The sequence below is a fragment of the Scleropages formosus genome, chromosome 2 (assembly GCF_900964775.1).
Source record: "Scleropages formosus chromosome 2, fSclFor1.1, whole genome shotgun sequence".
Classification (NCBI taxonomy): domain Eukaryota; kingdom Metazoa; phylum Chordata; class Actinopteri; order Osteoglossiformes; family Osteoglossidae; genus Scleropages; species Scleropages formosus.
In genome coordinates, this window is record NC_041807.1 from 11292184 (window position 1) to 11309042 (window position 16859).

General features: G+C 39.3%; 1 protein-coding gene across 4 annotated transcripts in view; it reads right to left on the reverse strand.

The window, feature by feature from the left end:
• Positions 1-1466: 1466 nt before the first annotated feature.
• LOC108938711 (ubiquitin carboxyl-terminal hydrolase 13) overlaps positions 1467-16859 on the reverse strand; it is a 37364-nt gene continuing 21971 nt past the window's right edge. For 3 of the 4 annotated variants that reach the window (XM_018759564.2, XM_018759558.2, XM_018759579.2), the window contains 7 exons: positions 14972-15094; positions 12803-12820; positions 12455-12598; positions 8098-8258; positions 5356-5548; positions 3468-3552; positions 1467-3172 (listed from right to left, as the gene is read on the reverse strand). In XM_018759564.2, coding sequence (XP_018615080.1) covers positions 3076-3172; positions 3468-3552; positions 5356-5548; positions 8098-8258; positions 12455-12598; positions 12803-12820; positions 14972-15094 — 821 coding nt within the window. In that variant the 3' untranslated portion in view covers positions 1467-3075. The remainder of the gene's footprint in view (positions 3173-3467; positions 3553-5355; positions 5549-8097; positions 8259-12454; positions 12599-12802; positions 12821-14971; positions 15095-16859) is intronic. The other variant, XM_018759571.2, reaches the window with a different exon arrangement.

The following is a 16859-nucleotide window of genomic DNA, read 5'->3' on the forward strand; positions in this document are numbered from 1 at the left end:
AAATTATTACAGTATATTTTTTTTTCAACACAACAACATGAAGGTGCTTTTTTTTTTTTTTTTTTCAAGGTCTTCAGAAGCAGATTGGACAATTTAAAAAAAAAATGCTTTGGGGAGAAAATTTGGCACAGTGACATCAGAAAAAAAAAACAAAAATAGTCTATGTAATTCAATTAAAGTTTAGCTGAAGTTGTCAATGCATAAAGTATCAACATTATTAGAAGGCAAGAAGCGAGAAAAACTACTTTTTATTTATGAGACAGATGTGTGTGGTGCTCAGATGATCCAGAAGAGAAGGAAAAATATTTCACATTCATGCACCCCCCCCCAACCCCCAAACAACAAAACTTTATTTGTATTGGACAGCACTAGAAAGGAAGGAGTGCTTTAAACCACAAAAAGAGTGAGAGCAAGATGTGTGTGGCATCACTGAGGTGACAATGCAACAGGCAGAGTGTTCAGGTATGACAAACAGCACAGAACACCACAAGACAGCAAGAATGTCCCAGCAACAAAATTAAATTTGATAGTTCAAGGCATTATAGATGAAGAAAGTTTGCATAACAGCAGCCACAATTATTACTAACTGCATAGACACTATGGATAGGTATCAGTAACCAAAAATCTGCAAATGTGACTAAAATGAAAACAAAGGCATAATATTTTAGGTATGTGGGTTCCACTTTAGTACCATGTAGGTTTTTTCACAAGCGGAACCTTTTTACAGTTTGGTAATATGGCATTCTTGAACACTTCCACGACCTTGCAGAAGTTCAGAGGTTTGACAAGCCAGAGGTTTAGCAGGACTTAAAATGTCTCAGTGTTATATTACCCTTGTGGAATTAAAAGTACACAATATTTCACTTGGTGCTTTAACCGGGTGAGAGGACCTTCAATAAAATACAGTGCAAAACAAACATGACCACAAAGTCATCTTTGTCTACACAAAGCCAGTGCTGACAAAAAAATTACACCATATGAAATGGTACAACTGATGTATCAGATGGGTATAAAGCAAATTAAACTTTTCAGAGGTGAAGAGAAGTCCGAGTGGCAGCTGACACTTCTCTGAGGATAAAATGTCCAGAAACATTTAGCAACAGTGAGCACCGTAAGTAATACATTCAGTAGATATGTGTCTTACAAATTTTAGCATAAATAAAACCTCAGTTTAAAGTATGAATGCATATCTTTCAGGTCAAAATATATGTTCTCTGTGGAATATTGCTATAGTAATACACAACAAAACCTTACACTTTGTTGTATGGTAAACATAGTTCTTCTGTTTAAAGGCTTTAGGATATAGGGGATGGATATGTTACAAATTTGACATATATATAATTATATATTATATAATGTGTGTGTGTGTGTGTGTGTGTGTGTGTGTGTGTGTGTGTGTGTGTGTATATATATTATATAGACACACACACACATACACACGCATATTATATATATTATATAGAGAGAGAGGCAGTGAAAAAAACTGTTTTGAAATGTGCAACTGCTTCAAAAACTGAAATAATTTGGTTTTCAAAGGTCCTCTGAAAAGGAATGAATCCATCAGATTTGTATAAGGCATTGATGATGCCGTCCACAGTATTGACATGGCGTTGTATTTAATGCTGCCGCTCATTTTCTCCGTATTTGGTGTTCATTTGCTCAATGAAAATAGCTAATAGTCCACAATGATAACAGACTTTAATGTGAGGCAGCTTTTAAGTTCACACTGCTCACTGTTGAACAGTATTTCTTCCTCTAAATAATTCTGAATAAAGAAAATCAAAGTAATCCAACACATTGCTTTTGCAATTTACATGTATGACTAAAGGAACCATAATCTTAACAACAAAAGGATTAACGGGAAAAAAAAAAATCATGTCTGGAAAAGTTCTGTTTAGGAACTTAGATGCTTACTGAGACACTTTTTCATTCTGACATCATCTTTACAGTGACTTAGGAGAAATGTGTGTTTATAATACAAACCTTGTGACAAAACATTGGAGCCATTTCTACTTTAAATAAATAAATTAAAAAAACAATCAGTAATCAGATGGGTCAGTGGTGGAAATGTTGGTTCCAGAACAAATCTTTCACTTCTGTCACATTCAAGTGAGGAAAAAAAAAAATAATAAAACAAATGATAAAACGAATCAAGTTATTCTGTGCATTTTTTCTATTTCAAACAAAAGACTTTTGTTTGAATAAAAGTGCTTTCAAGAGAAATAAAGCAATGATGAACAGATAAATGCATTTGAAAAGAGCTCTAGCAAAAGTCACCCTAATTCCAAAGGGACCCCATGTCTCCTGTGTGACAGCTGTTGACTCCAGATTGAACACTAAACAAGGGAATCTTGGGGAAAATGCAACAGATTTAGATAAAAGTCGTTGGTAAACAAGTTTTTAAAAAGCCCCACTGATGTGACATTCAGTTTATAGTATTTAAGCTGAATTAGTCAAATTACTCATCCCTTCTATTTTCACATCTAAAAGTCACGGCATTTCTCTTTCTGGTGCGATAGAAACATTTATCTGAGATAAAGGGAGAAAGACTGCGGAAGAATGGTCCTTCACCTTAGTTCACGTAGTAAGCGGAGCAGCTCCTTCATGTCTCGTCTCATTAACACATTTCATGTAGCAGAACTCAGAAGGAAATACGCAGAGATAATTAGAGTTCCTTCGCGTTGATTTTAACTTAAAATGATATGCTTTCGAACATTGGTTGTTATTCAGCTAGCCTTGCGTAATTGCTACCACATATCTGAGCACTTTGGAAAATTTGACATAAAAGATGAAGGTATAGAAAACACCATTAAGGTCCAATATGTACTACCGCATAAATTCTTGCCAGTTACTTACAAATGTCAACAAAAAAATTGCACACATCTCCTCTTTAGGGCCACCTTTGAGCACTGACACATTTCCATGAAAGCAGACAAACAAAAGCAAACATTTGACTAAGAAAGCTCTGATACTTTGAGTCTCCTCTCAGCTGGTGTGGCTCCTGTTGTGGACAATCCTTCCTTTGGGCTAGAAGATAGCAGCCGCCTCTGAGGTTCGAACATAGAGGATTCGGGCCTAGCTGCAGGACAATCGATGATAAAAGTAGATGTAGCCCAAGTCTTTGGGAGGTCTTTCCGAAAGGCAGACTTTGTGGTCGTTGTAAATCACCCACCTAGAAAAAAGGCCACAATTTATCCTTCAGCTCCCATTCAACATGATCATCAGTTAAAAGAGTTTATTGGGGCAATATCCTATGTATAGCACAAATGAGACTACTGGTTCCTGATCATAAAAATTGAGAAGACTCATCATAATCATCTTAAGACAGCTACCATGTTAAGCATAGTCTAGTTTTAAAAGCCCCTTAAATCTTTTGCCCCTTGAATCACAAAGGCAAATTTTAAGCAGAATACTTTACTGTGAATGCCACCAGACTCCCCAGTACAGACACCAAGCCCTTCACTTACCTTCCCTCCTTCTTGATGTGACAAACGTAATGGCCAGACATTGTGGATGTCCCCATATGGCTAATGAAGGCAAAGAGCTCATATCCTGTAAAACAGCAATCAGGCACTAATGGAAACTACATCATAATCTGAAGCCAGATGTTATTATTATCTTTCTTCAGGCCCCAACAACCACTGAAGTGCAATTCTAAATTTGTGATGTCTTATTAAAGCATCATATCAGCAAGTTTTGAAGTCCTTACAAAATCATGCAAAAGTGAATCTGATCAAGCAAAACAACACAGGATGTCGCTTTCAAAAAAAATCTGTCCAACTTGACTGACATTTTTAAGTGATTGCATTAAGTGAGATCTGAATGTAATTAAGGGATTCCCAGTAATGCATTATGGCTGTTACCATAAGTCATAATATTACAGTAATGTTTTTTAATGTAATTCCTTACACCCTACATCTGGGGATCAGAGAGACAGATCCCATGCTAAAACACTGACCTGATAATGCACTAACCAGTCTGGCAATAAAAGAGCAGGAATTATCTTGAGATTTTCCAGAGAAGCTTGTATTATATAACCGTTGTCCATTTTACGTTGTGCGTGAGGATTAAAGCGATACCTCTTCAATGGCAGTAAGATAAGGTTGACAGATATCTATATACAAGATGTATTGAGTATAACACAGTATAACACTCTATATACCGAGACTAAATTTAATATGCTCTGTAAACTGAATATTAACAAAGCTACTTTTTTCGAAATTTGTGATGCATTACATTTTGTCTTCCATGTGACATGCTGCCAAGAAGAATCCTGTTTGATGTCATGGGATCTAGGATATGAAAGAATTATCTATAGTGTAAAAGTATATATGTGTACATGCGTAAATAAATCAGAAAACTGCTTAATGACTAAATATTTTCAAATTAACACAAAAAACAGTTCTTTTGACAGCTCCGTTTTCCTGTTTCAGTTCTCTGGCGTTTCATATTTCATATAACTAACCCTCATTTAGCCCTCGCTAAGACCTAATGAAAAGCACACAATTACTTAATCATTCGGAAGTGCTACTACCAGCATATAAAAGCAGAAATCTGAGTTGTCATATTGTTCTACTCCAAAGTGAAGTGTAGAATGGTGAGGAACTTTTCTATATGTAGTTTTGTCAGATCACCTGCACAATTAGAATAACAAAAAAAAAAAACTAAATTAAAAAACCCTCTAATTCAAAAGAGCTCCGCGCATGCAGAGTAGATTAAAAAAATTAACTGTTATTTACTGTATTTTACTTACACTACGTTTTCCTTATGATTTTAGGCATCATTTTGGCAGATTTTTTTGGGCAAACTTGGGATTTTGCACTGTAAGAATCAATGGAATAAGTAATTTCTTTATCCGCTTTTTGGATATTAGTTCAGCTTTCAAGAAAGAATTAGGACAAGTTAACGGGATAAGTGTAATACGTTCACTTTTCTATTAACAGCTGCATTAGTGTTGCTAAACTACTAATGCTACTAGGAAGTTAAGGCAGGATAAAACGTCTAAAAATTTAACAGCAGCACACAGTGTGAAGCAGACTATGTTTGGGTCTTGAGCAATCATAAGGTGGCATCACCGTGTCATCTGTGATCAGCGGTAATGGAGAACTTGCTACAGCCCAAAATTTGCATTTAGATAGTAGCAAAGCGTCTCAGACGTCCAACACACTTTTCTTCAGGATAAAAATCTCATCTTGTTATGAGATGGATTTCAAGCCCCCAACTCTTAATGATGGATGACATGCAGGAGGAGTGATAAGAAAAACATGTAGATCTAGCTTCTGTATTCATTTTGTAAGCAGCAGATGTCGTCCGTCCCCCCCCCAACGCGTCCACAACCCCTCGCAGAATACTTACGGCCAGGTCCATCTTTGATTCTGGGACCTGTCGGGTCCAGGTCTGGGGACAGAGTGGAGTCACTGTTCATGTTGGCGTTGGAGAAGGCGTTGTCATTGGGCTCTGTGTCAGCCATATCGGACACTGCCTCGCTCTCCTCCTCGCTGTCGGGGTGGGTGAAGATCCAGTCCAGTGCCCGCTCCAGATTACTGTTCTGGAACACATACACAACGAGCGCACCGAAGTCACAAAAAGATCTGATCGAATTCATATTAAAACGCAGTCAATTTCAAATCAATTAATAATATGAACACCAAGTTGTTGATTTGGCTGTTGAGAAAGTGCTTATTAAAATGCATTGTCTCATCAATTATGTTGTCCTTTAATGCAGATTTCTGTGTGTGCAGTTTAAAAATTAGCAGTCAGTAAAATAAAATTACCTTAGTTTTCAAAAATATTATTCGAACAACCCGCATTACTGTGTGTTTGGGCGGGTAGATTTCTTTATTTTAAATAGTTGACTTGAGGGTAAAAAGTAAAAGAGGGTTCAACCACTAGGGTAATTTATGGGGAAACTAATGGGATGACTGTGCTTGGTAGGGTGTGAAAGAGAGCTTGGGGGGCGCTAAGCAGGCTGGCTTGAGGCGCAAGCCCTTGAGGACACGGAGTCCTCGGACCGAGAGCATTATTTCCCCGTGTGCCGGTGTTCTAATAAAACATTCATTATGAATGCTTCCTGTGCATCCTCCTTCGCCCCATCTGAACCCAGAGTGCCACGCGCCACATTACGTTAAACACTTATTTTTTCTGGATCACTAGCTTCAAAGCTGGGATGTTGTCTTCACTGAAGTGGGCTACACAATTTAATGGAAACAATGGGTCAGTCAAAGATAATTAACAGATAATTAAGGTCTGGGCAGCAGGTGGTGTAGTGGTTAGAGTCGCAACCTTTGGACCTGATGGATCCAGGTTCAAATTCCACCTCCTACTATACTACCCTTGAGCAAGGCACTTACCTTAAGTTGTTCTAGTAAAAAATGCCCCATGGGTAAATAATTTAAGAAACAATATTGTGAATCACTGTGTAGAAAACCTATATGAATAAATAGATATAAGGTAGTCAGCCAAAACCAGCACTGAGAATTTTGTCTATATCTAGTTATCCTTAGCTCCAGAGTGAATTAGATCTGGAATCTAATTAATCAGAGACATCAACGAATGAAGCTTCTTGCATTAGAATAAAAGCAAACATATAACAAAACTGTTCAAACTACATATATACAGTCTGTGGATCAGCCTGGTCAGTACAACCACCCACACAACGCAGTGAGATTTTAGGTTATGTCATTAGCTCAATGTGATTTATGGCTCTGTTGCAATGGACCAAACGCTCTGTATGGCCAGAGGGGTTTAGACTGGCAAGACATTTTAAATCAGTTGTTTTATAGAAAGCCAATGTTTAAAATCAGAGAAACAGATCATTTTTGTAACCTCAATTAAGGGACTCGAGGCACATTTGTTCAAACGAAGCTGCTCTAGATGTGCCTGTACACTAAAAAAAGAAGTGCATTGAAACACCAACAATGTACAATTGTGTATTTTCAGTCACTGAAAATATACATTTTAGCAGCAATGCACACTGGTTTCTTTTGGGGAAGGGGGGGGGGGGTAAAAAGATGTCTCAATGTGCTTATATAAATAGCTGTGAATCCATAAATTGTGGTGAATTGAGGGAATGGACAGGTACTGCACACACGTGACATACCGTAATCCTGCAAAAGTGAAAACTGATTAAGATTAAGATTGAGCCATGTGAAAAGAAACAAATGCAAAAATCTCTCCTAAACTAGTGTTGGCAGTAGTATGAGTAGTAGTGTGCGAGAAATGTGGGTTTGATCCCCACTCACTCTGTGTGGAGTTTGCATGTTTTCCCAGCATCTTTCTGGGTTTCATCCAGGTGCTCTGGTTTCCTCCCACAGTTCAAAGACATGCAGTTCAGGTGAACTGGTGACTCTAAATCGCCTTTTATGTGAACGAGCGAGTGTGTGCGTGGCTATCCTATGTTGAACTGGCATCCCATCCAGAGTGTACCCTCCTCAGCCTTGTACCCAATGCTTCCTGGATAGTCTCTCATTGACCATAACCCTGCTCCGGATAACCAGTTATTGAAGTATATGAAAGTTGGTGCACTCAGGGATGATTATATGGAAAACTGAACAAGAACATACACTGCTGTGATTAGAGTAGCAATAACATATTAACTATAAGTATCCAATGAAGTCTTCTACGATATATAATCAGTAATATTGTACATTACATTTACATTTATTCATTTAGCAGACGCTTTTGTCCAAAGCAACATACACCTCAGCAAAGTACAATTTATGTATTACATTGAGAGACGGAGACATAGCTGCAGACATGAAAGTCTCAAGCAAACCTAGTTTGTTCTCTACCACTTGCTGCACCGAGGTTCATCGTTCGAGTAGGTGCATAAGACACTGGATAGAAAATAATGTATGATATGCAAAAATAATATACAGTACCAGATCTCTTAAATTTGTTTTGCTTCAAATGTATACATTGTAAAATCTATCAAAGTGATTAAATCGTGACCTTTCTTTCGATGAGTCAAGAGCCGATAGTCACACTGTACATTGTAAGGAAGAGTTCAATGAAAGCTCTGGTCATGGTGGCTTTTTTTTTTTTTTTTTTTTTTTAGACTGAGGACCCCCACGTGTCCAGGGTCTATGGGACACTCACGGTTGCTTTGAGGGCTCGAATGGTTTGGGCCCTGGAGAAGCCCATGGATGTGAGAATGGCCACGCTGTCCTCAGGGGGCTGACTGTCCATGGAGGGGCCCTGGCTGGGGCTGGAAGGCCCGGGTTCGGAGTAGGAAGGCACTGCTAAAGGCTCTGCGAAGTCTGGAGGGAAAAGGGCAGCATTTCCCATTAGCAACAATAGTGCAAAAAAAAAAAAAAAGAAAAAAAAAAAAACTCTGTCCATCCAGTGAGTTACATTACTCAAAAACTCTGTACAACCCATGTCCAACTACAGTTACCAAAGTAAAATTTGCAAAAATATTAGACATATGTGACAAAAATACAAACTTTAAAAAACATATTTCTCATAAAGCTGTGAAATAAGCAATAAATGGTCACTTCTATTGTCAGTGTGAACAAAATGAGGTTAAGAGTGCACATTTAACTCATTTTCTAGCATGAGCACACCTGCAACACCTTTCTAAGAGGACTAGCGCACTTTACGCACAAATGTGAACAAGTACAGTACTGTGCTTTTGTTGCTAGAGAAACGCTATTTCTCAGTTTTCTTAGACGCACACAAACACACACACACACACACACACATTTTCAGAGCCGCTTGTCCCATACGGGGTCGTGGGGAACCAAAGCCTAACCTGGCAACGCAGGGCATAAGGCTGGAGGGGGAGGGGACACACCCAGGACGGGACGCCAGTCCGTCGCAAGGCACCCCAAGCAGGACTTGAACCTGAGACCCACCGGAGAGCAGGACCCGGTCCAACCCACTGCGTCACCACACCCCCCTTCTCAGGTCTCATAAACATTATAAGAAACTGTACTGTACTCAATTTACATTTGTTTTGAACAAAAAGCAAACTAAGGAAAATCACTGTTGGAATTACAAGTAAATTCCATTTGTTAAAAGTTGATTTGTTGACAAAATTGAGCATATACAGGCCATCTCCTAGACCATGCAGCTGGAAATATCAGTGATGGACACAAACCGAGTACTGCTCAAATGTAAAAAACTGCCTATATCGTTTTAGTTCATTGATCCCCTAGGAAATAAAACTGCCAATGTATAATGTGACCTTCTGTTCGCCAGCTGATGTTTTAAAAGCACTGCTCATCATGTTTTCCAAACATTCTTTCCCAAGGTTGAAGGAAGGAAAAGAAGTTTTGTAATATGACTGAAACCTCTAGCTTAAAAAAATTTTAATAGCAAAGTTTACCTCAGGAAATCTTACTACGTTCATGATTAGTTATACCTCTTGGTTCAACATTTTTCATTGGCTTCACTAGCTTCTACAGCGAAAAGAGACTTTCTAACTAATTCTATATCAAATATCGGCTCCCTGATATCTACAGCATCTGATCACTCGCTCTACCCCGACCAGGCTGCTACTCTCCTCCATCTCGTCCAACTTCGTGGTTCAACCCACAAGAGGTGAAAAGCAGGAAGGTTTTTGGTTCTGGCTCTCATGGAATGACCTCCTCCTCTCATTCAGAACTGCTGAATCTCTCTCTACATTCAAAGGTCTCAGAACTCACCTCTTTCAGACTCACTTCTCCCTTGATCTCTTAAGTGCATCATAAATGTGTTTGTTTAATAAGCTTTTAGTCATTTGTTTAATAATGGAAAAGCCTTTCTGCAGTTACTGATATAATGTATACATTTATTTAACAGATGCTTTTCTCCAAAGCAACTTCAGATTATTATGTATTGTTATCAGCCCACACACCTTATTCACCAAGGTGACAAACTGCTAGATACACTACTTACAATGGCTCACTCATCCATACATCAGTGGAACACTCTCTGTCTCACTCACACACTATGGGTGAACCTGAACAGCATGTCTGAACTGTGGGAGGAAACCAGAGCACCCGGAGGAAACCCACACAGACACAGGGAGAACACACAAACCCCACACAGACTGAGCAGGGATTGAACCCACATCCTCTCGCACGACCCAGACGCTGTGAGACAGCAGCACTACTCGCTGTGCCATCATGCCACCCCAAAATGTATACTAGTTTATACCATGGTATGTGACAAAATGACTGTACTCTAGAATCATGTGTCTGCATCCAGATCTCTTCCTCTGTTGTTGTAATGCACTCATTGTATTTTTTTTCCTTTGAGATGCACATCACTTTGGAGAGAAGCATCTGCCAAAGGAATAAATGTGTATGTAAATAATATTATCACAGATGCCTAAAATGAAGGGTGGAAGAGTTTCTGCTGATTAGAACCAGAAATATTTCCAGTACTTCAGCAATTCATAGTTGTTAGCTGATTAATTTTGACATGCACGCCGTTTAGTCGGCAGTTAGTCGAGCTGAAGGATTTTTGCGGGTGGTGGTATACGTATTTGTGATGAAAGTTGCTCTGTGGTGGATGGTAGAAGTACAGTCAACTTAAAACATTACAAGCAGTGAATATTTCAATGAGCAGTAAAGTGCTCCTGCATATTTGTGCTTTTACTGATCCATTAAACTGTTGTGTTTTGGTATCGAACCCTTTAAACCTCGGTTTTCTCAGTATTGAGCTCCTCTAGCGACTGAGCACCAGTATTGACCCAGTCTGTCAGTTGAGCATCTGTGTCGGAGTACGAAGGCGTGGAATGTCAAGGCGAGGTACAGCAGCACTGGAGCGCAGTAAGCATCAGTGAAAGCGGCATTTGTCCGGACGTACACTCACTAATGGAGATGCCTGACAGACCAAACACAAACACAAGGAGAACATGCAAACCCTACACAGACTGAACGGGGCTCAAACTTACATCCAATCGCACAGCTGAGGTGCTCTGCGACTCCCGCTACACGACTCCCGCTACACGTTGCTCTACCAAACATCAATACCGCCAATGAATGATATTGTAACTCATTTGAATACAGTAAGTTTTCGCAGTTCTGTCCGAGTATTTGCTATTTACGCGTTAGAAAACACAAGTAGCGATTCCTGCTACCGCAGTTCTTAAGCAATTCTATGCTTAAATTAACAAAATAGTAATAAGTAAACCAACAGTTAAACTTAAGATTAAACTTAAAATTAAAACAGTTTTAAAATTTAAATAATGATGAGACAAATAACTTTTCCCCAGTTTTGCTTGAAGCGAAGCGCAAAATACAGCAACGATGACCCTGTACAATTGTGCAGTGAAGACCTGTATAAGTGATGAATTGGGGAAAGTTCCACTTGTTAAACTTAACCAACTGGTGTCTTCAGTGCCCAAATGCTTAATAAGTGTTATTAAAAGACATGGTGATGTTACGCAGTGGTAAACACTCGACTGTCCCACCTTTTTGGGAACGTGTTGCGGACATCGATTTCAGAATAAAAGTATCTTCAAAAAACAATTAAGCAGATTAGATCAAATATGAAATACATTGTCTTTATCCTGCTTTTGTCTGAATACAAGCCAAAGTAAATGTACAAATCACTGCTTTTTGTTTTTATTAGCATTTTCCACACCGTCCAAACTTTTTTTTGGAATTGGGGTTGTATATAATGTCCTGCGCACGTCAGCTGTCGGAAAAAGCGCAAAATCTAAATTCGATCCAAGTAAACGTGAAGAAACGCCAAGGTAGGAGTATTAAACAAAAGTCCTCACAATATGGAATTGCTGAAACTCAGAAGGGTGCATCTAGTTGATAACTGCATAAACAGGCTTTACCTACACAACGTGAGGTATGGTGCGTGATGGATGAAAACAATGCCACTGGAATTTGACTAAATGACCCATGGCAAAGGGTTCAACGTCTCAGACTGCTGCTGACCGTCTTCTGGGTTCTTCCTATTGTTTCTTTCCACAAATAAAAACAGACAAAAACAATCCTGTGTTTAATGTCAGCCAAGGACACTTCAGAGCTTTGTCATTCTCCTACTCCGATTTATTATATGCTTCATGTCTGCTACAGATTTCACAAAGCACTGTGAGATCAGGTTGTCTTCATCTTTCGCTGGCAACAGTGGTCCAGCTCCTGGGTGGATAAATGCCTGCGTGAGCGGTAGGGTGGACCAGGGGTGACAGGTGACTGCATTCAATTTACTGATATTGAATTTCAACCTGTTTTTAGAGAACGGTGCTGGGGGACAGGGTCCCGCCACCCATCCCGTGTGCCCTCGGTGCGCTGCTGAGCGGCAGCCCGCCCCTGAAGTGATTACCTTCCAGCCTCCACATCTGCACAATAAGCAGGCATAACGTCCCATTCATATTTATCAAAGCATTTTGTAAGGCGAGATAAGAGTACAATGAGGACAGGGCCCTCGGGCTGAGCTGTCGCCGCGCCCCCGCGAGATGAACAAATGTGGCTGGTTGCTGCGCCACGTCTCTCTGCGAGGAGGGCCTCACCTGGCTCCTCCATGTGGGCGATGATCCAGTTGAAGGCCATCTCGGCCCCCATGTTGCCCGTGTAGTACACGGCCTTCCGACACGCCTCCAGGGGAAAGCCCATCTCTGCCAGCTGCATCACGGCAGACTCGTCTATTTCCGGAGCTGAGAAAACACGAGATGAAGAAATGGATTTTCGAATAAAGCCCTAAATCACGATTCCCTCTGGCTCCCCCATTACAGGAGCGCACCTTCATGCAGCCTTCATTTATTAACCACTTAAAAAAACGAAAAAAAAGTAATGAAGTTTTCATGTTAGGAAACCAAAGCATGCAGAAATTAAATTTTAGAAAAGAATTTAATACTTACAGTCCGTCATTGAGCTATCTGGAACACAAGAAAAAAAAGTATTCGAGTAATCAAAAAAAAAAAAAAAAAAAAAAGTTAATTTTTTTTTTCCTTTTTAAAATATATTAAGCATTTACAGTAAAAGGTTTAAAATGTTCTGTAGTCTCTTTTGGTCACTTCAATAATTAAGTGAAAAAATAAATACTGCTGACTTATAAAACATCAGAAAGGGGCATTTTGATGTTCTGTGTTTTCAGAGAGACATTTTCTCTTTGTTAAAACAGTGTTCTGGTGAAAGGCATAATGCCAAAAACACATGAAAACCTTGCAAGTGCAAAAGGAAATATTTCAAGAATACTACACTTAATGAAACCCGGTGCAGTGTAACATTTTCCCACCATTCTTGGCACTGCTAATACACTAAAAATCAGGTGAGGTTCTCACACAGGACAACAGACCCTGTCAAATTACAATTTCCAAAAATTCCCTTCGTATTTCCAAAAAATAAATAAATAAATTTTAAAAAATTATGGAAAATGTGTGTACTACAGGCTATAAATTTAAACAAGTAGTTTTTTTTATTTACTAGGAACAGCTGCAACATACAGACCGCAACACAGTAATGATGAGTACATCCACATATATAAAGCAAGGACAAAAAATTATTTGAAGTATCAGTCAACACCAAAAAAGTGTCCCCAGTTTGCATAAGTTGTCAGAAACACCTCTGTGAAACAAGTAGATTTTCCTTGAAGAGAAGATTTTTGGGGCATGCTGAAAATCCAAGGGTTCAAGGTGGTAAATAATGTTTTTATTGCAAGTCATTTTCACCACATCGCAATTTTACAAAATTTGGGATTCGCAAAGTTCAACTTCAGCAGCATGAATTCCATGGCCTTTACACCACCTCGACCCCGGTGATCGCATGTATTGGAGCGATATAAAATAACAGGTATCTGACAAAGATCATGGGCAGGAGAAAGCGCACGGGGGGTGGATTTGCATTATGGTTGTATCACCAAGCTGCGAATTTTAAAGTGAAATGTATGTTCTTGGAAGGCATTTCTCAAAAGTGATGGTTGACAGCTTGTTACGCACATTTTACAGTGTAAATTACTTGAAATTTTGCTTAAATTTGCTTCAAAGTCGGAATTCCCTTCTACCCAGGAAGCCTGGGACAGTTGGTAGTGTAGTGGTTAGAGCTGCTACCTTTGGACCTAAAGCTTGCAGGTTCAAATCTCACCTCTGGCTATAGCACCCTTGAGCACTTTAGTACTTAGCCTAAATTGCTCCAGTAAAATGGGTAAATAATTGTAAAAAAATATATACCTTAACATTGTAAGTTGCTATGGAGAAAAGCATATGCTAAGAGAAGAAATGTAAGCTTGTAATCCACAAAAGATTACTGCACTGGGATACAACTGGGAGGAAAAGTATGTGGAGCTTCAAAAAAATCTTCTGGTGAGGACTTCAGAAATCTCTTGCGATTGGGCTATATTGCACTACAGCAGAATACTGTTTTTCCAGAGTCAGTACCCGAACTGGCGTGGTTTTTATACGGCAGGTCAATCCCAAATGAGTGGAAAACCAGACTATGATTATCATCTTTTCTACATCTCATTATCCTAGACATTCACAGCCTTTCACAATCATTGACCTCTACTGTTTAATAAAGATATAAATGTTGTGTCTGTTGCTTGTTTAGTAAGACTCTCTTTATTCATTACTATGACACAGATGAAGATTAGAGTACATTTTAGGAGCCAAAGAGTTCACAAAGTTTCTCTCACAAGTGTTTTACAAATACCAGTGGTATGGAAACCACATAAGATATAAGGGAGCACCAGGAGAAGGAACGGTGCAGAACCAATTAAAGCTAGACCTTTCTGTTTTACTTGTACTGCAAGACAAATAAGCATATTGATTCAGATGAGGTCGTCCAGTGTTATTTAATCTAATTTAAAAAGTGTTTTAAATAAGCCATGCACAGCAGAATGGCTCATTGCAGCTATCCACGTATAACAGATCAACATTAAAACAGCCAGTGACTATCAGCCAGGATATTGTTAGCAGCCTTAACTTGCTTTGGATGAAAGCATTGTCTAGGCAACAGATAATAAAGCAAAGAATCAGAAAAACAGGGCGTCAGATGTTACAGGTAATTGAGTCTGGGCAGGATGCGCCTCCTACCTCTGGTGTCCTCTGGGAGGACGATGGGTGGAGTGAGGTCGGGCAGCTCCTCCTCACCAGCTTGCAAACCCGTGGCACGGAGCCGGGACAGATCCAAGAAATCCGGCATGTCTATGGAGACGTCTAAACACAAGATGGACAGAATAAGAGGGGCCCAGACATAGGGGCATAGACAGCAGCACTCCTCCCTATTGATCTATCCATTCTGCAGGATAAGTATTAAAAATATCATCATACAATCATTTATTACTACATTCATTAATATTTATTTTATTTGATTATTATATTGTTATTTATTATTGCCTTTGGGGGCACGGTAGTGCAGCAGGTTTGGCCTGTGCCTGCTCTCTGGCAGGTCTGGGGTTCGAGCCCTGTTCAGGGCGCCCTGTGATGGACTGGCGTCCCATCCTGGGTGTGTCCCCTCCCCCTCCAGCCTTGCGCCCTGTGTTGCCAGGTTAGGCTCCGGTTCACCGCGACCCCGTTTGGGACAAACAGTTTCATCCAGTGTGTGTGTGTGTGTGTGTGTGTGTGTGTGTGTGTGTGTGTGTGTGTTATTGCCTTACAGTACTTATATTTATTCATTATTTTAATTATTTTATTTATTTCTTATATTGTTATTCATTTATTATTTTTATCTCTACTATTGCCTTACAAAGTCTTTTCATTTATTCATTTCATTTATTTCTTATATTGTTATTCATTTATTATTTATTCTACCTATTATTGCCTGTACAACAGTCCTTTCACCTGCTTGTTCAGTTTTGGGAATTGACTAATGTAACTTCAGCGGTCACCATTATTTTATTTTTTAACCATCTTTTCTTTGTTTTCATGGAGGTCCTGTGATAACCCCTATGATGATTTATTTTATTATTAAATTGCCCTGTACGTTCTTTATAATCGTAATCTTAATACTATATTCCTTTTTTGTGCAGATAAACGGAGCTAGTTTAGTTTCTCTGCTCAAGGTGTTGAACGATATATTTGCGCAATGTGAAAAGCATGTCGAAATACTGACCACATGGTCCTTAAGTACCACATAAAAGCTGCACATTAAACATCACTTCTCAGCAAGGTGATGGAGGTGACTTCAGCTATTCATCACTTCATTAGAACATGTTCATTTTTGAAAAGTCAGCAGTGTTAGAGAATTTGTCACGGCGCCATGGTGCTCGCGTGACTGGTTTAAGCACATATTACAAAAACACGACTGCAAGGTTTGCAACTGTGTTCGACTTAAGATTTAAAAAGCATCTTAATCTCCTTGGATCCGCAGTTCTGGTGTTACGAAGAAGTAACCTTCCTCAGCATATTCTATGAAAGGTTTGTGTGTTGTTACATCTAGTAAGCAAAGAGCATCGTGTGAGGCCACTGCTTGGTACTGGGTCTATAAAATGAGGAGTGTGCTGGTGCCCTCTTCTGGATGTCCTTTTCAGCACAGTGGAGTTGCATCCTTTGCACGTTTGATTTACACGAGGTCCACTTCACATCAAAGTTACAGTAAAACATATCTGAAAATGCATTTCCACATGTCAATAACATTTCTGAATGCAGTTCATACCAACTGCACGAGCCAGTGAGCCTACATCAATGCTCTCCCTCAAGCTGACCCACAGAACAGTGACAAACTGTGAAAGTGTGACAAAATAAGTTTTTCTTAATAATAATAATAATAATAATAATAATAATAATAAATTAATTATTATTATTATTTTTATTATTATGTAAGAAAGTGTACAGTGACCTTACGCCCTGTGTTGCCGGGTTAGGCTCCGGTTCCCTGCGACCCTGTATGGGACGAGCGGTTCAGACGGTGTGTGTGTGTGTTGTGTATACAGTGACTATTTTTTATCTTGTTTCTCATTTACTTTGTTAGTAAGGTATTCTA